We start from the raw sequence: 23,306 nt of genomic DNA on the forward strand, positions 1-23,306 counted from the left end.
CGGTTTCCGATGTCTCGAAAGTCGTGTCAAGACCACGCACACATTGATAGCGACCCATGCCTTCCGTGGAACACAGACCAATTCATACCTCGCACGTTATGATTTCTCACCTCTTGACATCCAGATGTGTCAAAGGCTGCCACCCAGGTCGTCACTGCCGCATAAAAAAAACATCGCCGGCGACCTGGCTGCACGTACTGAGGCGGCACCCTTTGAGGGAGCCGACCGGTGAATGGCGCCCGAGTGGCTCGGATCAATCGGACGTCGCCGTGTTCTTTGGGTTGGACGGGGACTCGTCAACAGAACGCGGTGCCAAAGGGGAATGGCTGCGGCGGAAGCGACAGTCGTCCCGGAAGGCCGCGAGCCAGAACCTCTGCACGGAGTGCGAGACGCGAGCGACAGACTCTGCTTGTTTATACGAATGGCGCCGAAACGCATTCACTACAAACAGAAGTGGGGCAGAGACAGCGACGCACTGACAGGCAAAACAAGGGATTCGAGGCTTTGGGAGGACGCGCGAAAAGATATAATGAGAAAAAAAAACGCTTGACAGCATTCCGATCAAGGTCAACGCGCACATGTAGGCAGCGATACCAGCGTAGCGGACTGTCTCCTGGGTGAAGAGGAGACATCACCAGCTCTCGACAATGCGCCCCATTTCATGAATAACAGCCTGCCACTAGCGCAGTGACTGATGCACAAGCTCAGCCATGACAAGCTATACTATACTAACTAGAAACTAAATGCTCATTAGCATACGTCGGAGCGCCACCGCACGACAGCAAAGGGAAGCTTTACAGCTTTCTCAGAGGCTCCGCAGTTGAAGAAAAAATTTCCCCGTTAATGAGTAACTATTCCATAATTAAAAACACTCCACATTGGGAGTTTACTCCCAAACACATCGGAATGTACTACACTACCTTTATACCGCATCTACACTATATATTACGTCTGAAGGTATACTGCCAGACACACTGCCATCTGTTCATTGTTGAGAGCCGAACAGCTCTGTTTTTCTGAAGTTTCAGGCAAGCACCGCTGAACGCCTGCCTTCCCTCTGGTAATCCGCTATAGGATGGTTAGTAGCCGGTAAAGGTAAACTTGCCCACAGCGCCTAAAATATTTCTTTAAAAAAGGCCTAAGTTTAACTGTTAGGCTTAGCTAGGCCTAATGCATTGTAACAGCGCCCTATAGGCCGTTCCAGAATGCGTAACAAATGGGATCTTGGCTGGATCTAAGACATCAGTTCTGGAGGTTTTCCTTGGCTACAGAGCCAGCTACGCTTCCTGCGGTCGTCCTTTCTCCTATTCATTGTTCAGCTCTTCTACCATTGGTTGCTGCTGCTTGTGACGTCGACTGAAAGCCACAGAAGCAACGTCAACGCCATTCGTCAGCTGCTGCATCGAAGAGAAGACCCGCCAGCGGCATCGAAGTAAAAGAATAGCAAAAATAATCCTTACAGCAAACGCTCCCTTGTTAAGGACAGCGGCGTATATCGGATCTAAACGACGCCCGGCCATCAAGTGCTGCCGCTGCTCACGTAGCCATAGCTGTGCCCTTCGCACTCCCAATTCATACAAGACAGCACCACCGCCTGTTCGCTGCCATGCTAGAGGCATTGTCCCAAACGTCAGTGAAGACGAGTACAACACAATTATCTGCATTCCAGGTTATTCCGTTCTTAGAATTCTCCACGGCGACAGAGGCGTTGTCAATAACGCCAATAACAGTAATGGGGGCGACGCGACGCTTCATCCGATGAAGAAGGCTGAAAATAACAGACAGTATTGAAAAAGACTTTTTTCGACCTATAGGAGGAACTATAGATGTCCTGTCGAGACTAAAGAAGCAGGCGAACCTATTGCGATCTACTGGTAATGAATGTAAGTAATGGCCGTAACTAAGGCATCTGCCTCCACAGATCTTGACTTGGTGCGTTTGTTGTGTTCCCTTCCTGTACTCGTTTGTGTGTGCGCAGGAAGCTACGTGATAACGAACTATCGATTCGGCAAACAACGTGCTCTCTTAAACTTGGAACGAGAATGGCAAAGAATGTTAGCGTTACAGCGAAAGCTGTATGGGCGGCCTTCCTCGTAATCATGTCGTCGTTATCCACGCACGCTGCACCCCCATACCACATGACTAGTTGCTGCTCCCGGCAATTCCAGCACTGTCAACGTCGCGCCCTAGTCTCCCCCCCCCCCTCACACACCTCCCCCCCCCCCGTCACTCCATGTCGCTGCACCTTATAGGATGTACTCACTGACGTCGCAGTGTCCGCCATTTTGTTGTCTGCGGAGCACCGCGAAAGACTGTGGGCGACTCTAAAGGGATTATCGCCTTCTGCTCTGACCTGCACTGCTGAAGCTGTGCGTCGGAGAACAAAATGGCGCCCGTGACGTCACATGAATACCGGCTACATGCACAGGTGTGCGACTGTGCGCCACACCGGGCGTGGCGCATGATGGTGCATGACGAAAGACAACCCTACACCCCTACCCGCACACCCCTACCCAGAGTTACTAAGCACTCCTTGCAGCCGCCGCGGTGACTGAGTGGTTATGGCGCTGACCCGAAAGACGCGGGTTCGATCCTGGCCGCGCAGGTCGAATTTCGATGGGGGCGAAATTATAGAGGCCCGTGCACTGTGCGATGTCAGTGCATGTTAAACAACCCCAGGTGATCGAAGTTTCCGGAGCCCTTCACTACGGCGTCCCTCATAGACTGAATCGCTTTAAGAAGTTACACCCATATAAATCAAATCAAACTAAGCACTTTGACAAGCAATCCCAGGTGACACTGCTATTCGCAGTATAGCACAAAGCTAAACGTCCGGTCACTTTATTTTATAATTTTTGTCAGGTACGAGAGTTGTACAATGTCTTCAGTTAAAGAGAGTTATATAACACCCTAGTCGTAAGGCGCGTCAAGTGCAACTGCTCGACGAAGAACGCGCATAACGCGTTTTCGGGCACTGCCGGTGCAGCGGGAAGGGGGAGGGAGGGGGGGGGGGGGGCGGTTGTCGCTGGCTTCCCGTAAAGTTGGCTTTCATCTTGGCCCTCATCCTGAGCGCTCGGTACAACGCCCGCTTTGATGTCGCCCAACGTGACCCGTAAACAACGTGAATTTAAACACGGGGCTACAACTGCCCTCTTCACCCCGCCGACCCACGCCAAACTAGCACGATGTATTACTTCTTGGCGACTCGGAGCACATTCGGGACGTCGAGCCTTGTACCTCTCACCCCCCCCCCCTTCCTGCCACTCCGAGTAAAATAAACCCCTGAGCGACCAAAAATAATACGCGGTGAACGCATTTAGAGAAGAAGAAAACTTGAAGAAGGCAAGCAAAGAAAGGGGTGGATAAGAGGAGGAGGAAGTGTGGAGGGAGACATGCCAAGGCTGCGTTAACCTCTACTTTGTATAACTCTTCGCAGCGCCAGGAGGCGAAATGCGCGCGAAAGAGACGGGGTTAATTGGGCCGTTGATTTATACCCGCTGACCCATTATGCATGCACGGTTACGGGCCAGCTGTCTGGCGGACGTGGCTTCTGGGACGCGCGGCAGGGTCCTTGCAATGCAGCATCCCTGCCCCATTCACACTTTCTTCAAGTGACCTTTCTTCCGTTGGGGGAGAATTTTCCCTCCTTCGGGGAATTTTAGGGACGAAATTTGGCGAAAATGGAATTTTTGAGGATTTTCAGGGAATTTTAAGAGCCGAAACTTTCTCACTTTTTCGAAATCGACAGGGGTTTCAAGCTACTGTAGGAAAAGAAGGCCCAGCTGAAATAGCGAATTTTGGGTCTAATTGGGGGAATTTTCGGTTCGCGAAATGAATCATCACTACTATATCTGACGGGTCAAAATTGAGTTTTTGTCTCACACAAAGTGGCATCGAACTTCATGGAAGCTACACAGCTGACGACTTTAGGTGACAAGGGACCTTAGTTGTGAAAACCAGTCTATGTGCGGTTCATTGAAAGACCGCAGCCGCGTTCGCGGGCAAATCATCGCAACAGAAAAGGCGTTAGCCAACCCTTTTGAAGGTTACCCTCACTGTATGACGAAACGGTCAGCACCGAGTTACCGGATATAAGGAAAGGAAACGTACGCTTCTACAGCCTCCATCAACCGAATGAAAACAACGTGTAAAGCATTTACTAATCGATATGACGAAGAAAATTTTTAAACTGGGTAAGTTCGGAGCCCATTGCTTCAAACTATGATATCCACATAAGCCAAGCGGGTAAGTTCAGATCCGTTTGTGTTTGGTCGCAGCGTAATATACACAGAACCGAAGAATGCCTGCGGGCAAGGCTCCATACGGGTCCTATCAGCATAAACCCTTTCTCCGTACGCCTCCTTCGAATACGTACAAAAAGTCCTTTATTGTTTGTACTTTGAGCGCGTATGAAATAACGAAATCTGCCTTAATTCAGTCCCCAGTTAGCCGCAGATGCTTCAGCTAGCTTGGCCGGCACTGAACGTGCTTGTGTGGGAGTACACAGCATCTAAGCAGCACATCTAAGTAAACAAGCTGGATTGAGCAGCTTCTCTGCGGGCGTTGTGCCCAGGCTAGCAGACCCAACCCCCGAAAAGTGGCATCACTGCCAGGCGCCCGTGTGCTGTGCGATGTCAGTGCACGTTAAAGATGCCCAGGTGGTCGAAATTACTCCGGAGCCCTCCACTACGGCGCTGCTTCTTCCTTTCTTCTTTCACTCCCTCCTTTATCCCTTCCCTTAGGGTGCGGTTCGGGTGTCCAACGATATATGAGACAGATACTGCGCCATTTCCTTTCCCCAAAAGCCAATTATTATTATTATTATTATTATTATTATTATTATTATTATTATTATTATTATTATTATTATTATTATTATTATTATTATTATTATTATTATTATTCCCACAGGAAACGCGCTGTGCACAGGCGGCGCTGCGACTGCTCCACTGTTGGAGTCATTTGATAAGTTTTATACAGTGATTCTAGTCACTGCTATGTCGGGGCAGGTATACTGTCAGCACCCTAGAGCAGATAGGTTTGAGGGATCAAGAGGGCAATCTGGATGAATTCGAGGTAGACGTTAGTAAGGAACGGTCAGAGGATTGGTAGCTTCTTGGGCAGGGCAGTGATATAAGGATCATTTACACTTAAAAAGGGTGTATTTCTATGCACAGTATGTTTAAGTTTTAATGCAACAATGTGGTAGATTTTTGACGTAGTTAAACCGAATAGACGTGCGAAATCGTGTGCTTAGTCTGTTCGGCTCATGGTTTCACTTTGCTGGGTCGTCGGCATGTCTGGCGACGATATTATACTAAGGTCAAGCTCTGATCGAGGTTAAGCTGATCTGATCTGTTTGCGCCGCAGATGGAAGTTGACGAAGACGACGATATTCAACGCACAGCGCGAGCGTATCGCTGTTTAACACGATTTAACACGCGAGTTATTCTACTCGCACAGCTTTGTTTCCTTGATTTTCATTCCGGTTTCCTCAACCTCTCGCAAAATTCGTGATTTTCTTTTTCTCTCAGAGTCCTCTCAATTTATGAGCCGCTTGAGATAAACGTGAATGAGAATTTTCCTGTTTGTATCTGCACCAAACCCTGGCCAATCCCACATCGTGGGTATGTGCCATCGTATTTGAGGCAACAACAATAACAACAACAACACGAGGCGTGATCGGCTGCGGCGACAGCACAGTGCTCTCGCGCAGTGGCCAGCGAAGCTTATCCGTTCGCTCCGCCACGCGTCCGAAACACAGTCGCGGCCACATTCATTTGATTTCTGCACCCTCAAGCTCATGCAAGCCACCAGATTCTTGGTTGGGTTTGACCACGTGCAGTAGATGCTTTCGCACTGAAATGCCCGTATAATGTGCGATGCCAGAACGTGTTACAGAACCCCAGGTGGTCGAAAATTATCCAGAGCTAGCCTCCCACTACGGCACCTGTTTCTCTCTCCGTTATTTCACTCCCTCCTTGATCAGTTCCCTGAGGAAGCAATTGAGGTATCCATCGAGAAGTGAAGGAGTCACTGCGCCCTTTCCTTTTCTCAAAAGCCATTCCTTGATGGAGGCGAAATTGATAAGACGTCCTTATCCTGTGTAATGTCAGTGCTTGTTAGAAAGCCCCGGGTGGTAAATAATTGGTTTTTGGGGAAAGGAAATGGCGCAGTATCTGTCTCATATATCGTTGGACACCTGAAGCGTGGCGTGCCATAAGGGAAGGGATAAAGGAGGGAGTGAAAGAAGAAAGAGGTGCCGTAGTGGAGGGTTCCCGAATAATTTCGACCACCTGGGGATCTTCAACGTGCACTGACATCGAAAATTGGTTTTTCGGGAAAGCAAATGGCGCAGTATCTGTCTCACATCTTGGAGGACACCTGAACCGCGCCGTAAGGGAAGGGATAGGTGAGGGACTAAGAGAAGAAAGAGAGAAAGAGACGCCTTAGCGGTGGGCTCCAGAGTAATTTCGATTACCTGTGAATCTTGAACGTGCACTAACATCGCACAGCACACGGGTGCCTTCGCGTTTAGCCGCCACCGAAACGCGGCCGCCGCAGTCGGGTTCTAACCCGGGAACTCCGGCTCAGTAGCCGAGCACCTAACCACTGAACCACCACGGCGGGTAGACCAGGGCGGTCAAAATTTATCCGCAGCCTCCCATAACGGCGCCTATTTCTCTCTTCCTTATTTCACTTCCTAATTTTGCCTTCCCTTACGGCGCGGTTGCGGTATCTATCAAGAAGTGAGACACTTACTGCGCCGTTTTCCTCAAACTTGTTTTCTGAGGCCTGGTACTTGGCTTTTCTGGGGCGAAATGTGCGTTCGATCCCACCGTGTGCAAACGAAAGACGCCTTGCACCATGGCGCTCTTTAGCCACAGATGCTCTTTCGTGATTAAAACTAATCATCACCAGCATCGTCACTGATAAAAGCATGGACAGCTATAGTGAGCCCGACCTAGGTAGCGACCTCTAAGAAGCTGGACGCCGTGAGTGAGGGTCAGCATCAGGAAGACGCCTTGTCTGGGCGAAAGATTGCGTTTCAATGGCTTATCAGTGCTGTCTTTTGTTACCAATGTACTCACACGTCGCGTCATGGTAGATACCGTAATTGAATAAGTTTTCAGTGATTTTAGGCAGATGTATGGGCGCGTTAAAATGACGTAACTTGGCCCTAGTAGAAAAGACAATGGACAACGGAAGAGGCTATACAGATCTCAGGAGCTGCGCAGTTGCACCTTCTTCTTATGCGCTCTGGATGTTGGGCTACAATCCACAGTCACAGCATACATCAGAGATTATAGTCAACTTCAACTAATTCTCTTAAAAACATTATTGTGCAAGAGAAGACGCTGAAAGTGGCGCAGGACAGAACTTTACCGCAATATTCGGATACAACTCAAGAATGAAAAAGGACCCCCTTCCAGCCAATGGCGTCGGTCGATTCTCAACAACCTTCTAGCGTGACAATTGCAGGGACGGTATACTATCCCCGACCATGAAGGAGGGTATTATCCCCTTTCATCTGCCACTCCCTGCATTGTCCCGCTAACAGGCGGATGAGAATCAGCCGACGCCACTGGCTGGAAGGGGGCCCTTTGACGGGGGAAAAACAGCGTTGTATCACACTACAGGCTCGTCTACCTTAAAACATATGTCGTCGCGCCTGGCTTATCATCTCGTTCTTTGTTAAAACTTATGTTAACACTGTTGTTCTTATTAAAACTGTTCTCTTCAGTATATCATACTGTCCTCGGAGAAATGAGCACGACGTAAGCTGCAATGAATGTTAAAAACGAAAGGATTTACGGGTTCCGTCTCGAATGTGGAAGTGCAATAAAGTGCAATATAGACTGTTCTCTAGGGATTGTCTGCAGAGAGTCTATAGACTCTATAGACAGAATTCTACGGACAGTTTATAGACTATAGACTGTTTATATACTACAGACAGTCTATAAACTGTCTAAATCAATTTTTTTAAGGGCGGGTAATTTTATCGCCAAAAGCGGAGAGCTTGTAGCCGTGTGAATATTTCAAGTACAAAGCATAAATAAGGGACTCACGTGAGAGCTTAGTGATGCGCCGGACGTCAAGGTCCCTGCAAGGGTAGACTTCTGCAAACAAAACAAAAAAAAGAAAATGACAGGTCAAGTTCTGCAGGAGGAAGGCTGCAGGAGGAAGTTGACCACACTAACGACTGCTTGGCTATTTTCCAAAGCACTGCAAAACACCTTCTATTGGCCACTGCACACACCTTTTCATTTTTTGTTTTATATCTTTATTTCCTTTTGTTTTTATTCTATTTTTGTTATTTTATTATTTTCTTTTATTCCGCCGCCATAGCACACGCCGTGCTGCCCAGACTATATTCACCTCTGTCCATCAAGCAGCATGCCTCTCCTCGTGACTATGAGGCTCCGTAAAACAACCACAGGCGTTTTTGCATTATCTCGCCACCAAGGAAACGCACCTGCTGTAGCCGGGATTCGAACCCACAACCCCGTGCTCAGCAGCCAAATGTCATCGCGCACTCAGCTGCCGACGAGGACTCGAAAGACTCAGTAGAGGTTGATAGCTGTGAACAAAGTCACTCACAATTATGTTTTTAATTGGTTTTTTTGGGGAAAGAAAATGGCGCAGTATCTGTCTCATATATCGTTGGACACCTGAACCGCACCGTAAGGGAAGGGATAAAGGAGGGAGTGAAAGAAGAAAGGAAGAAGAGGTGCCGTAGTGGAGGACTCCGGAATAATTTCGACCACCTGGGGATCTTTGTGGAAATCAAGATGCCACCTCCGGAGCGTGCTTCGAGCTACAAAAGTCCCTTCGAGGCTTCGTCATTTTGCACGAAGCACGTTCTTCGCAAAGCTGCCTGTGCACCTCAGTTTAAAAGCAGTAGTTGCTGACGCCCCAATTCGTTCGCGGAAGCCCATATATCCTCTTGCTTGAGCGTCGTACCTGATGCCCCCGTCGGGCCCTGGAGCACTACACCGTTCGCATCCGTCTTACCCTCTCGGAAACCTCCTCCCTCCCTCGTGCCTTGTCACAGCAGATGGACATCTCTTCGCCTCTTTGTATCGCACAGCCTGCCCTGTAAACACCGACGTCGGCACTGCGGCGGCAGAATCGCAGTCATTCAGGCCACCGGCGAAGGCGAGCATGTGTGGCGGAGGGGACGCAGAGAATCCTTTCTTTCTTTCTTTCTTTCTTTCTTTCTTTCTTTCTTTCTTTCTTTCTTTCTTTCTTTCTTTCTTTCTTTCTTTCCTTCTTTCTTTCTTTCTTTCTTTCTTGCTTTCTTTCTTTTTTCTCTTTCTTTCGTTCTCTCGTTCTTTCCTTCTTCCTTTCCCTCTTTTCTTTCTTCCTTTCTGTCTTTCTTTGCTTCTTTCCTCCTTTCCTCCTTTCTTTCTTCCTTTCTTTCTCTCCTTCGTCGTCAGGTGAAGCCGACCTCAAGCAGTTGCCAAGGCGGCAAGCCATTTCTTCCAGGCGCACTAACTCTGCCACTCTTGCCATCATCATCATAATCATTACCACCGCCGCCATAAGAATCAGCATCATCGTCACATTACCCATGGTTACGCCCACTGCTGGACAAGGGTGTAAAATTGCCTTTCAGGTTCGAACCCGACCGCGGCGACCGGGTTCGAACGCGACCGCAGCGGCTGCGTTTTTATGGAGGCAAAACGCCAAGACGCCCGTGTGCTGTGCGCTGTCAATGCACGTTAAAGATAATAATAATAATAATAATAATAATAATAATAATAATTGGTTTTTGGGGAAAGGAAATGGCGCAAAATCTGTCTCATATATCTTTGGACACCTGAACAGCGCCGTAAGGGAAGGGATAAAGAAGGGAGTGAAAGAAGGAAGGAAGAATAGGTGCCGTAGTGGAGGGCTCCGGAATAATTTCGACCACCTGGGGATCTTTAACGTGCACTGACATCGCACAGCACACGGGCGCCTTAGCGTTTTTCCTCCATAAAAACGCAGCCGCCGCGGTCGGGTTCGAACCCGGGAACTCCGGATCACGTTAAAGATCCCCAGGTGTTCGAAATGATTCCGGAGCCCTCCACTACGGCACCTCTTTCTTCCTTTCGTCTTTCACTCCCTCCGTTGTCCCTGCCTTTACGGCGCGTTTCAGGTGGCCAACGATATATGAGACAGATACTGCGCCATTTCTTTTCCCCAAAAAGCCAAGTATTATTATTATTATTATTCACCGACTAAACCCGCCAGTCTACAACTACACTGTATGCTATACACCCCGGGCCACACCGCAGCTGCAGAAGCATCGCAGCGCGCGCGGCGAGCTTCGGCCCGCTCGAAGCGCGGCGGGTTCGCGCGCTATTTCCAGTGGAGTCGCGCGCGCCGCCGACTCGGGAAGGAGAAGAGGAGAGACGCGACGGCAACCGACGGGGGTTCCAAGACGACGCGCAGCGCAGCGCCACGGCTCTAGGGGCTGGAAACAACGCACAGACCGGGGAAGGGGGGGGGGGGGAGGTGACGAGACGGAGTCGAAGTTGGCGAAGGACTTTGCAAAAAAGCAGAAAGAGGCAATAGGAGGAAGAAATAAAGAGAGGAGGAGGAGGAAGCGAAACTGCAAGGCGGGAAAGTTGCCGGGGCGAGAGGGGGGTGGGGGAGTGCGCGGGGCAAGTCTTCGAGCGACAACGCACTGTCACACGAACACACGCATACACACAGACGCACAGACACTCGCGCACGCCCATGGCTCGCGAGAATGAAAGAGACGGTAATAATAGAAGGCTAAACAAAAGCGTGGGGAGGAGGAGGTGTGGGAGAGAAGGTTTGGATAAGCAGAGGTGGAGATGGCGGCGAAAAACATTGAGGAGGAGGAGGATGAAGATGAGAGTAGGGGAAATCAACAGAACTGAAGGTGCGCGACCAATGGAGGGTGTGCGAAGTCGTCCGCAATAAAAAGTAAATGAGTTAGCAAGCCGATTATAGAGGAAGGAGAAAGCGATGGAGGGGTTGAGGGGGTTAATACACACAAAGGAGGAAGAGGTGTCGCAAAGAGAGGAGGAGAAGGGAGAAAAGAGAGGGGGGACGCCTGGCGCCAGCTAGTCACCGCTTGGGTGCCTGGTGTTGACGAGTCAGTCGGCGCTCTCGTCAAGCGGTGACGGGAAGGCGCGCCACAGCCAGAGCTGAGACAAGCGAATATCCCAGGAGCAGGAGGCGCAGGAGGAGGAAGAAAGGAAAAAACGAACAAAACGGGCCGAATACAGAGCAGTGCTTCAGCTTTGACCTTTCCGCCTTTAGCAATGTACGAGTATGCACCGTTCACTAGCTGTCTCCCGTGCCGTAAACGTCGTTAACGTCGTCCTCGCGACGAGGCCTTGAGGTGACTCCAAAACCAAAGAGAACAAGAAACGCGCTCGCAGCAGGCAGATAGCTGCAAGCCTCGGATTTATTAATAAAAATAATTGGTATGGGGGGAAAGGAAATAGCACAGTATCTGTCTCATAAATCATTGGACACCTGAACCTCGCCGTAAAGAAAGGAATAAAAGAGGGAGTGAAAGAAGAAAGGAAGAAAGAGGTGCCGTAGGGGAGGGCTCCGGAATAATTTCGACCTCCTGGGGATCTTTAACGTGCACTGACATCATACGGCACACGGGCGCCTTTGTGCGTTTTGCCTCCATCGAAACGCGGCCGCCGCGGTCGGGTTCGGACCCGGGTACTCAGGATCAGTAGCCGAGCGCCCTAACCACTGAGCCACCGCGGCGGGTCCTCGGAATTATTAATTATGGAACACTTACAGGCACTACGTTCATCCTGTTTTCGACCGTGTCCGAGCAGATCTTGTAAAGTGGCAATTTCGACTAGGTGGTTCATTGATTAATAGGCGTTCGCGAACAGTACTTTTTTTTTTCAAACCGAATACGAATACAGTTGAACTCGTTATAATGAAAGTAAAGCTGCAAACAGGCCTAGTTGGTTCATGTTTAACTTCATTAGTGCGCTACTCCCGGGAACGAACAACACTGGACGCAAAAAACCTGTCTATGTGTGGTTTTCGCACCCAGTGTTGTTCGTTCCCATGAGTAGCGCACTAATGAAGTTTAAAAATTATGAAGAAGCTGAAAGAGCCCTGCAATTTGTTCATTGCCGTAGCTTCGGTATAGCCCGTGTAACAGAGGTTCTATGGGGAACTGTCATTACTTCGTTATATACAATATTTCGCTATAAAGCGTTTCGACTATACTATAGCTTTGCTATCGAATCGAATGCGCAGAGTTTAGCTAAAAAGCCGAATCAAATACGAAGAGAACTGAATCGGAATGTGAATCGAATAATTTACAGAATATTCGTCACTTATACGAATATTCAATGAGCAATCGTGATGAGCAGCGAAGCGCTGTTTTCACAGTTAGATCTGTATCTGTTAAAATACGCAGCACTGATATCCATTTGGGGGGTTGCAACACGAAATCAGTGCATTAACTATCATTGTCATGTTATACGTATAGGAAAAATACCTTTTGCTGCTGATAACGGGACAAACTATAGCGTCACATCTCAGTGCATGCGACGGTCGAGAAGTACGTATGAGGTATGGCCTCCGAGGCCAGGCATAAAGAAGAAGATTGGTTTTTGGAAAAAGTAAATGGCGGGGTATGTCTCACATTTCGGCGGACACCTGAACCGCGCCGTTAGGGAAGGGATAAAGGAGAGAGTGAAAAGGAAAGGAAGAAAGAAGTGCCATAGTGGAGGGCTCCGGAATAATTTCGACCACCTGGGGATCTTTAGGCGGTAGAAATTATTCCGGAGCCCTCCACTATGACCTTCCTTTATCTCTCCCCTAACGGCACGGTACAGGTAGCCGATATGTGAGACAGATACACCGCCATTTACTTCCCCAAAAACCAATCTTCTTTATGCCTGACCTCGGAGCCAGGCTTGCTGGCCAGGTCTGCTGAACCTGCCTGAACTGAGCCGCGTCGTCCTATCTGTGAAGCCATTCATGATGATTATGAGCATCGCCACGCGAATTTGCCGCACCGTGGCACTGAACCCTCTATCCCTCGCATGCCGATCGCGGCAGGATGATAGCATGATGTCAATGCATAGAGTGGCGTACGCTTACAGTACACTTTTGTCCAGGACGGTCTATATACTATGAACAGACAAAAGCAAATACATGTAGGAAATTTTCTACAAGAAGAGTATAGAAAGTCGGGACAATCTTTATAAGATCCCAGACTGCGGACAAATTATCCATAGATTAGCGCATTCACGGGGGAAAAGACTACTTGCACGGAAAACAATGCTTTTGTGAACATAGAAAAGCTGAGATGAAATAGACTTGTCGCTACGCGCGGCCGATTTCGCGAGTAATGTGTGCTGCACTGACGCTGTTCCTGGGCGCGAATCACTGAGGCGAGGTTACACTGTCATTCACATTCAAAACGGCAATCACGGAGCCTTTTCCGTTCTTGAGGTCACGTTTCGGTAGGCGCCTTCTACGTTTCGCCGCCAGGGAAATGCGCTCTAATGATTTACAGCATACACTGGTTGGCGATGATTGCCCTGCAGTTCTCAACTTGGCAATGAGGATCATTTTTATGTGCTGTAACGATGTTCGCTAGCCTGCATTAATAAGCCATTTAGCGGAGAACCCTGCGTGGGCGTTGCCGGTTCCAGAAAAGCAGGCGCCCCACCCATCAGCTAGGTCACATGACCTTCTGACGTCATCACTTCCCGTTGTGTCACATCCCGGTGGACACCTCAAACGCGCCCTAAGTGAGGGATAAAGGAGGGAGTGAAAGAAGAGGTGCCGTAGTGGAGGGCTCCGAGCAATTTCGACCGGCTGGGGATCAATCACATCCCACCATTCCTCGCTGGCATCACCGTCCATATTAAACGGCAACGCTAATTATCAACCTTAATTAACTAAGTGCCTCTGCAACGTAATTCGCCTACTATGCGGTGGTGCGGTTTGAGGAGTGCGTTCAGGGCCCCCATTTATCGCACTGCACGAACATTGCGTAGGGGTGTGCAAGTAACGTGCCCGGCTCCCGACCCAAAGGACAGCGGTTCGATTCCCCTTGATCAGCTTTATTTCTTTTCAGCGAACCAGCTTTTCCACATCACTATACGCTCTGGACTAATCAGGATTTTCCAGTCACAACGACGTTGACGACGGGGCTTTCCGCCCAAGGGGACCTTTGGGGCTGTTGCTTTCAAAAGTACCGGGAAAAAAAGCATAGGAGGGAGCACTTGAGCTCCGCCTTAACGATATAACGCCGTAGCGTTAATGAGTTAACGTCCATATATGCGAAATTGGCCATTTTCAACTGATCCGGAGTTCCCGGGCTCGAAGGCTGAGGGTATTGGGCAGGGACGGCAAGGCGGCGGCGCTAGATTTGCCTCCCTCCGCCCCTTCCTCCCCCCCCCCCCCCCTCCGTGCAAGGAAAACGGGAGAAGGAGGAGAGGGCACGGAGCGGAGAGAGCTCTCCTCCGGCGCTCTCCTCGACAAACGGTCATCCTTCACGAAGCCGCAGGCAACCCAACGGCGGCAGAAAACCACCGTTCAGTCTTGTTTGCCTTCGCCGAGATGCTTGTTCGTTTTCTTTCCCCTTCTAGTCACCCCCCCCCCCCCCCCTCGCTGCTCCTTTGCGGCTTCTAACGCTTTATTCTTATCCCTTTTTCGTTTCGCCGTTCCCGCTTTCGCTGCTCCGCTGTTATTCTTGTCATGTACCCCCGAGCTTCGCTCACGCCATCGTGTTCCAGAGTGATATTCCGCGCCATTTCCGTTAGCACCGCGGAGTCAGCCACCCGTGACGCTTGCGTTTTTTTTTCTCAACTGTTCGTTCTCTTCTGTCGACGGTTGCCCGTACGTTTGCGCCACTAAGACGTCGCGATGCTGTGGACCGTAACGGCCCGAGTGTCATCTCACATTAGGGGCTCACTTCAGATGCATCCTAGATTATAGTAAATTATTGAAACCACAGCATTAGAGTTGTGCCACCAGAATCCTGCCGATGGCCGAGACGAAATTCGCTGATTGGTGGAGAGAGGTCACGTGACATGACGCCATCACAACCTGCCCTGATAGGCCACTCTGACTGGTCGAGGAGGTCAGGTGACATGTGACGTCATCACAACCTGCCCATCGGGTGGTGAGCAACCTAGATTCTAGAAAATCTAGTTCTAGGCAATAAGCAACGGAGACAATAGAAATAAAAATTCAGAAGACAAAAACATGATGTATGCAAATGTCGACACCATCACAGCATATCGGATACCTGCTCTGCAGTTAGCAGTCTGAATGTGGCGCATGATGGACCAACAATTGGAAAGAAACTGACGCAAACAAACAGAGAAGTTGCAAGAAAACCTGCGACGGATGTGAAATCTAATGCTATCGCATTCCACTCCTAAATTGACAAGCGTCCCCATAGTATGTTTGAGCTTTTCTTTGTTTTTAGGAGGTTTAAGAACTTTAACGTCTAAAATCGACTCATGCTATGGGGGACACCGTAGTGGAGGGCTCCGGAATAATTTCGACCACCTGGGGATCTTTAACGTGCACTGACATCGCACAACACACGGGCACCTCTTGCATTTCGCCTCGATCGAAACGCGGCAGCCGCGGCTGGGTTCGAACCCGGAGAGTTCACGTACCTGCATTTCACATACTGACCTCCCTTGCCGCACACCCGCCTCGCCACATGGAGCTCATATGGGTGCCTGCCCACTCCGGGAATCCCGGAAACGAGGCTGCCAACGCTTAGCCCGAGGTTCTCTCAACCGGGCACCGGCGGCCTCCGATCTGGGGTTCTCACGGGAGCGCATGCATTCCTTCAGTGAACTGACGCAGGCCTGCAAAGCCGAGCGTCGGCTCTACCCCCTACCCAATCCCTCCCTCGACAATTATCACCAGACACTTAAGACGCGGCCCCAAACACGCACCGTACCCTCCCCTTATATACGCTCGCGCTATCACCAAGTCCACACAAACCCCTCCTGTACCGTCTGCCACCACCCCAAAGCCACTCTCGATCATATCCTTTTCCTCTGCCCGGCGGATCCTCCCCCGCGGGGCCTGGAGCACCTTACGACTTGGGAGGCTTGGGAGACCCTACTGCGCTCTGAGGACCCGGCCAAACAAGCCATCGCCACAGGCCGGGCTGCCAGCGTCATGAGCCTCCGGGACATGAACGTTTGAGTGCAGTGGGGCCGTGCGGGGGCCCAAGGACCTGCGCGTCCAAACTCCCCTGCGTCCATTAAAGTTTCCACCATCACCAACCCGGTTACTCCGGCTCAGTAGACGAACGCCTTACCCATTGAGCCACCGCGGCGGGTACCGTATGGAAGGCAGGACGTCATTTACGTGGTCAAAGGCCTTCAACGTCGAAGGTGACTCCAATTTGTAAAATTTCTCCAACGGGATTGAGCATCGAAATATGAAGAGCGAAAAATACGCTTTTGATAGTTCGCTTTGCCGCGTTGCACATTTTTAAATTGGCGTCCCTGCGTGTGGTATCGTCACAGAAATCACGCCCCCATCATCTACGTCAAAACAGTAGCAAACTTCTTCGATACTTAATTCAAGCAACGCCATTTGTATCAATGTGCAATGTGGGAAAGCCAGCTTGAACAACATTCATAAGCTTTCTATTTTTTGCGTTCGTTACAACGCATCACGGTGCCTATTTTAAAAATTAAAAACTGGCTAGTTTCTATTTGCACGCCTTTGTGCAATTCACTCACGAGCCCGAAACCCGAAAGTATAAGAAAGCTTATTAGTTCATTTTAGTTAATTAATCACCTTTTTGTTGCACTCTACCGCGTAAATCCTGTATGGTAGCCCGTAGGAATTAGATAACGAATCTAAACGAGAGTACGGTGAAATGTGACGCGATCTAGTCAAGCACGCAATAATCATTAATGAATACAACACACAGTACAATGTTAACAAACAGAAGCAAGAAGTAATTTTAGTGACATGTGCTAATATAGCTAGAGGCCAGCTGCTAAGAAATTATCTACCCCTCACACTCGACTTCCACCGCTCACACGCAAAGGTTTGGTTCATGGTTTATGAGGGTTTACCGTCCCAAAGCGACTCAGGCTATGAGGGATGTCGTAGTGAAGGGCTCCGGATAAGTTCGACCACCTGGGGTTCTTTAACGTGCACTGACATCGCACACCACACGGGCCTCTGGAATTACGCCTCCATCGAAATTCGACCGCCGCGGCCGGAATCGAACCTGCGTCTTTCGGGCCGGCAGCCGAACGCCATAACCACTCAGCCACCGCGGCGGTCACACGCACAGAGACGCGAAATAGTGTACAAGGGATCCAATCCGAACAGTTTACGCCGCACCACCTGCTGCTTCCACCGGGGTTGCCCTACTTCTGCACCCGCTACTCAGCACTACCCCCCCCCCCCCAGCAGTGTCCCGATCGACTCGTGGGGTGGCGACGCCCAAAAAGAGTCCTTCTCGGAAAAAGGCGCACCCTTTAAAAGCGAATCCAAACACACCCCCGCATGCAGGCTCGCGGGCCCCGCTCAGTCCCGCACACGCTTTATTTTCCTTATCGTTCTTTTCCCGCCATTTGTCCTTGCCCCCAGAGGCATGCCTGCCCGAATATTCCTCCGCACGCCCTTGCCCACCTCTTCCCCAGCAAGCTCGGCACGATCGCCCTCCCCGCATATCCGCTCCTCCATCCGAGTGTTTATTATCGTAAGGCCCGCGTCGTCTCCGCAGTCTACGGCTATTTATTTCTCTTTTCATTTACTTTTTTTTATCGTTGCGTCGCTCGCTTACGGTAGCTGGCTGTGCTCGCCCCGCCGTTCATTCACGTTCGACAACCCCCCCCCCCCCCCCCCCCCCATCGTGACGAAGGATGCTGGAGAGGGGAAACAGGCAGGCAGGCCGATTGACCCAGTGGCCGAGCGAGCGAAGGAACGAACGAGTGGGTGAGTGAGTGAGTGGAAACACTCCAGAACGGACTGGAAAAGTGACAGGCATATATAACATCCATTCAGAGTGCTTACGCCTTGTTTCCTGTTAATGTCATTAACAACACCTCGCTTCCGGCCGGTTGATGATGATGATGATGATGATGATGATGATGATACAAACTTTATTTTCCACCAGATAAGGAGGCGGTTCCGGTGCTGCCTACGCAAGCCCGCTACACCTATAAAGCATCAACGGAGGTTTTCACTCTTATTCTTGTTCTTTTTGTTTTTTGCTTCGAACCACAGTATTGTCCACGCAGCGGCAGCAAGTCGAGCCGTCGACCGGTTGGAAGCTGACACTGGCGGTAACGTCAACAGTGACCGTCGTGTCGAGCACGGACAGGAGCTGTTGCCTAATGTTGCGCAGTCCTGCCAAGCGTTTCGGTGCTTCTTTAGGGCTCGGAGTGGCGAGTGAGAGGGGCATTTAAGGCGGGAGAGAAAGGAAAGAAAAAGAAAAGCACATTCCCTAGAGCACGACCGGGCAGGACGTTCGGTGTCGAACGCGACTTTTTTTTTTGCTTCATGAAGCAGTTTTTTTTGCTTCATGAAGCAATTTTTTTTGCTTCATGAAGCAGTTTTTTTTTGCTTCATGAAGCAGCGTACGTGTCGTCTTCGCGACATCATTTATCTCGGAAGTCATTAATCTCTCCAACATGTTACGTCTATAAGCAAAAATATGTGCGTCTGTTGTGTACGCATAGGGGGACGGGATATGTTCAAGAACGGCAGAGGTCGGGTTACACGTTACACATCAACTGCGCTCTAGCGAGGCCTAGACGTTGGTCCTGCGCATTACAGCCATGCCAAAACTGCGCGGTCTAGGTCAAGAGCACAGAGCTTGGACATCCGCCAGAGTACACCCCATGGTTGGGCGCGCACAGCGCGATGCACGAACGCGGAATGACGTAATGCTGCATGTGTGGCTAGATGCTCTCGTAGTGCGGATCAATCACTTTGGCACTCGACTGCCGGTCAAGAGAATGAGCGGACTCAATACGTTCATGCCATGGGCAGATTTAATAAGGACAACGGTGTTGGAAGGCGCCCGCCTTCCCCTCATGAGGGAGAAATCTTTTACCGAAGAACCTCAAGCTGACTCAGTTTTACTGCGAAAACAATTTTAAAATGCACGGTGACTGTGAGACTATGTTGAGCATTGTTACTATCGCTTGGTGCGCCTTGTCTCTAATGTCCATAGTCACCATTACTCATAGCAAGGCCGAGAGCAACAGCTTACGTCATCACGACGACGTCACGCGCTTGCTGCTGGTGTCGCCTGCTAAATGTCTTCCGTCCAGAAGCTCAAGTTCTCCCAATAAATAATCTTGATGGCATCGCCAGCCTGACTACCGTTTGCAGTGCTAGTCGCTAAAGTTACAAGATATTTGGCATCGCGAATTTCTCACCACAACCCGCGCCGTTGCATAGTTTCGGTTTTCCATGTGTCTTGGTTTTGACGCCCGGCTCTGGTTGCTCAAGCCAGGACCTGCCGCCTGCGTGCGGAGGCACGAGTGCGGGTTTCATCCCACACTTCCCTGTCCTCATGGCAGTACTATAAACAGACGCATAAAGGGTGGAAGCACCTGCAGTGCTGATTTGACTTCGTCCTCACTCTCTAGGCCTACTAAGACTCACGCAGGCCTCAGAGTTTTCCGGAGATGGACCTGGTCTCTTGGAGGGAGATACCAGGGCTAGGATTAAATCGCGGAAAGATTCGTTACGGAGAAGGGGCCCCAGGCGGACAGCGACGTGGGAGCCTTCGAGGATCTGTCACGTGAAGGTTACGTCATTCTAAGTGGGCGTAACCCACCTGTGTGCATGGAGTTATTACCCTAAGCAAATTATTTTTCGTGGGGTCCTAACTTATTCATTGTATGCAGTAGCCTTGAAGCCGAACCGAAGCAAAAAACTAGCAGTGGTTTGACTATGTTACACTGAATGGTCGAGCGACCGCTGTTCTTGCTTCTCCTATGATTTGAATCTTTCTTACCTCTAGGCTTGACTTGTTGCTTGCGGCTGCTATGAAGGTTTTTGACTCGGATTAAGTCAAATTTGGAGGCTACCATCGTATCGAGGTCATTCAAATTAGCATGGACATCAATTTTGGCCCAAATCAATGAAGGTCAAATTTCGGGGGTGGAGAGGGCAACGGTTTGGAAACGACCCGGGTCTAATTTGCACACACCCCACGCATTGGCCAAAGTCAAAGTATGCTTTGGCACCTGATTTAGGGCTGTTGCTATTAAGTGTGAAGGTCACTTCAATGTCATATGCGCACACCGGACTGAAACTCGAGTTTAGCGGTGAGTAGAGCTAACGCTCTAAAAGCCGATGGCGATCTTCAGGCGTCGTCCAAAAAAATCCGGATTCGCTCGAGGGCAGTGACGTCATCAGTACGTAACCAAAACGAAGAAATCGCATTGGCTGGAGGGAAGTGATGCCACCATGCATAAAGTGACGTCACAAGAACAGGTTCGTCTGTGTGAAAGAGTACACATGCCCACCTTGGCAGGCGATGCACAGGACGAGCTCGCAAACAGCATCCTGGGTCTCACGAGTTCAACGAGTCACTTCCAGCAAAGGCATCAACAGCTTCGAATGCGATCGCATTGCCAACCCACAATGGAATTAGGCGTCTGTGTTTTGTTTTTTTTCGCGAACCGCACGCAGCTCGAGAAGAAATAGGTCTCGCCACTCATTCCGGCAAAGCGTCGAATTTTTATTTCGGAACAAAAATACTCACTGAGATCAGCACATTGCCCCTGTATGCGACCAGAAGGAAAAGTGCGCAGGCAACTCTAAAGCCCCGTGCTGAAAAGGAGGTGCTGAAAGGTAATCTCTCTCGGCCGTCGCCTGAGCTTCTGTTCGTTCGTTTTCTGTGTCTTTGCTTCTTTATGTTGAGCACCTCTCCTCTCCCGGAAATGCATGCAAGTTAGCGACGAGCCATAAACCGCCATAAATTTTGACGGCTTCTGCGCAAGGCTCTGTATTCGGCGCGAGAACGAGGTGAGTCTACTAAGCAAAGGGTTGCCATAGGTCCTGGTCGGAGGCTGCGGAAGTCGGCAGGAGTTAAATTTACTTTCAGAAGGCTGTGTTTTCTTATCCGCTGTCAAGTTCTTGCTTAAGGAGGGCTCCGCAATATTGAAGTACCACGTAGCATGACCACGTACCAGCCTTCCCGCACAAAAATTTCTTTATATAGTCTACAGACTGTCCATAGACATTTGTCTATAAAGTCTATAGACTTTCTATAGAAAAATCTTACAGACTAGTCTATAGGCAATAAAATTCTATAGTGAGTCTATAGACAATCTACAGAGTAATGAACATGCACTTTTAGCAGACATTTTTTCTATAGACAGTCCATAGACTATGAATAGACAAAATGAAATATCTATGGAAGGCAAAAGAGCCTATAAGTTATAAATTCAATAAGACCATTGAATATGCCTATAGACCTTTTTTATAAGAGTTTGGAGCGTCAAAGATCTTTCATACCTCAGGGAAGAGGAAGGAACTAAGGGTGCTGCTCGGTGAACTATATATGCATCCATGTGTGCTTCGCGAAATATTCTTAAAGAGCAACTTTCACCGCATCCTTGACACAATGAGCTCGCAAACAATAATTCGTTCACACGGTCGCCTTCTGAAATCTGACAATCGAAAATTTGTCCCATGTACTGGAGAAGGAAATCGCAGGCGCGGCACCCATGAACGGAGGTGCAGTACCGTCGCAACCACTTCATCAGATGCTTTCAGGAACGATGCTGACGTTATGAGCATGTGGTCAAAGTGGTAAGGTTGTTCTCTTCTTATGGAGTTCTCAGTAAGGTGGGAGTGCTAGTGGCCAAAAAAAAATCAGGCGAATTCATCTTTATTTCAAGCACGCGATAAAGCATTTTCTAAGCCCTTCCCTTACAATAATGTCTTTAGACAGTCTGTAGACTGTCCATGGACTTTTGCCTATAAAGACTATAGACTCTCCATAGACAGACCCAAGAGAACAGTGATTAGAGGTAATACAAATCATATAGACAGTCTATAGACAATCTATAGATTTATGGCCATACGCATTTAGTAGATTTCTCTCTATAGACAGTCTATAGACTATGAATAGACAAAAAGAAATGTCTATACGAAGGCAATAGAGTCTATAAGAAGTCTATAGACTGTCTATAGACCATTTTGCAAGGATTACTCGCACCAACGAATGTACGCACATACCTGCGCAAATTTTACTCTGCGCATAAAAAATTCCATAATTTTCTCCATGCTGGACATTTCCCAGCAAGGAGCCAAAGGTTCAGAACATGTCAAAAGATATTTCAATCATTTTTTGCGAACCAAATTATCACATCGTAAGCGTCTGAAAAAGAAATCGGTGTCAGAATTTACACTCAAGGTCTCGAGACGGTACGCACTCTAAACACGAATACGCCTATACGGGAGTAAAAAGAGAGTAAATTGTCCTCCGGCCCACTCCTTTTTATAAAAAGGGAAGTGCGTAAAGGACACAGCCCACTCCCTTTTTGCTCCCTTCTGTTTAGAGTGTATTTCGTGACTCTATAGATCGAAAGCGACGCGCGCATCCCCACACACGCCTCACCACCCGATATTCTTGCTAACAGCTTTGGTAGCCATTTTGGTAACGCCTCTTGAGATAGCCAATCGTTGCTCTGAATAATAAACACGAGGTGTACTAATCAGACAATGACGATCTCATCAGATCGCGTGGTTCTAACTAGTAGCATGATGGCCGATATTACCGCGAAACTAAAACCTGCCGGCAGCATCTCATCGACGTTTTCAAGGTTAGGCTCTCAGAATAAGTACCTAAATACCCTGTTGAAACAGATTTGAATGCTTTTTGAGGCAAGGCCGCCGCGGTGGCTCAGTGGTTACGGCGCTCGGCTGCTGACCCGAAAGACGCGGGCTCGATCCCGACCGCGGCGGTCGAATTTTGGATTTTGACGGAGGCGAAATTCTAGAGTTGCATGTACTGTGCGATGTCAGTGCACGTTAAAGATCCCCATGTGGTCCAAAAGACGCTGGTTCGATCCCCACCGCGGCGGTTAAATTTTGATGGAGGCGAAATTCTAGAGTTCCGTGTACTGTGCGATGTGACTGCACATTAAAGATCCCCACGTGGTCCAAAATTTCCGGAGCCCTTCACTACGGCGTCCCTCACACCCAGAGTCGCTTTGGGAAGTAAAACCCCATAAAGAAAAACAACTGAAGGTCGATATGTAGTGGGTTCGTATGCGGCTGTCTCACGTGAGACCGGCTAGAATCACGTGGTCTGAAAAGGGCGC

At 49.4% G+C, this 23,306-nt stretch overlaps 1 protein-coding gene across 2 annotated transcripts in view; it reads right to left on the reverse strand.

The window, feature by feature from the left end:
* Mrtf (Myocardin-related transcription factor) overlaps nt 1-23,306 on the reverse strand; it is a 228,713-nt gene that overhangs the window by 149,896 nt on the left and 55,511 nt on the right. For both annotated transcript variants that reach the window (XM_077634035.1, XM_077634032.1), the window contains exon 2: nt 8,070-8,120. Coding sequence is in view for 1 of the 2 variants with exons in the window: in XM_077634032.1 (XP_077490158.1) it covers nt 8,070-8,120 (51 nt within the window). In the remaining variant the exon portion in view is untranslated. The remainder of the gene's footprint in view (nt 1-8,069; nt 8,121-23,306) is intronic.

Source organism: Amblyomma americanum, chromosome 8 (genome assembly GCF_052857255.1).
Source record: "Amblyomma americanum isolate KBUSLIRL-KWMA chromosome 8, ASM5285725v1, whole genome shotgun sequence".
NCBI lineage: Eukaryota > Metazoa > Arthropoda > Arachnida > Ixodida > Ixodidae > Amblyomma > Amblyomma americanum.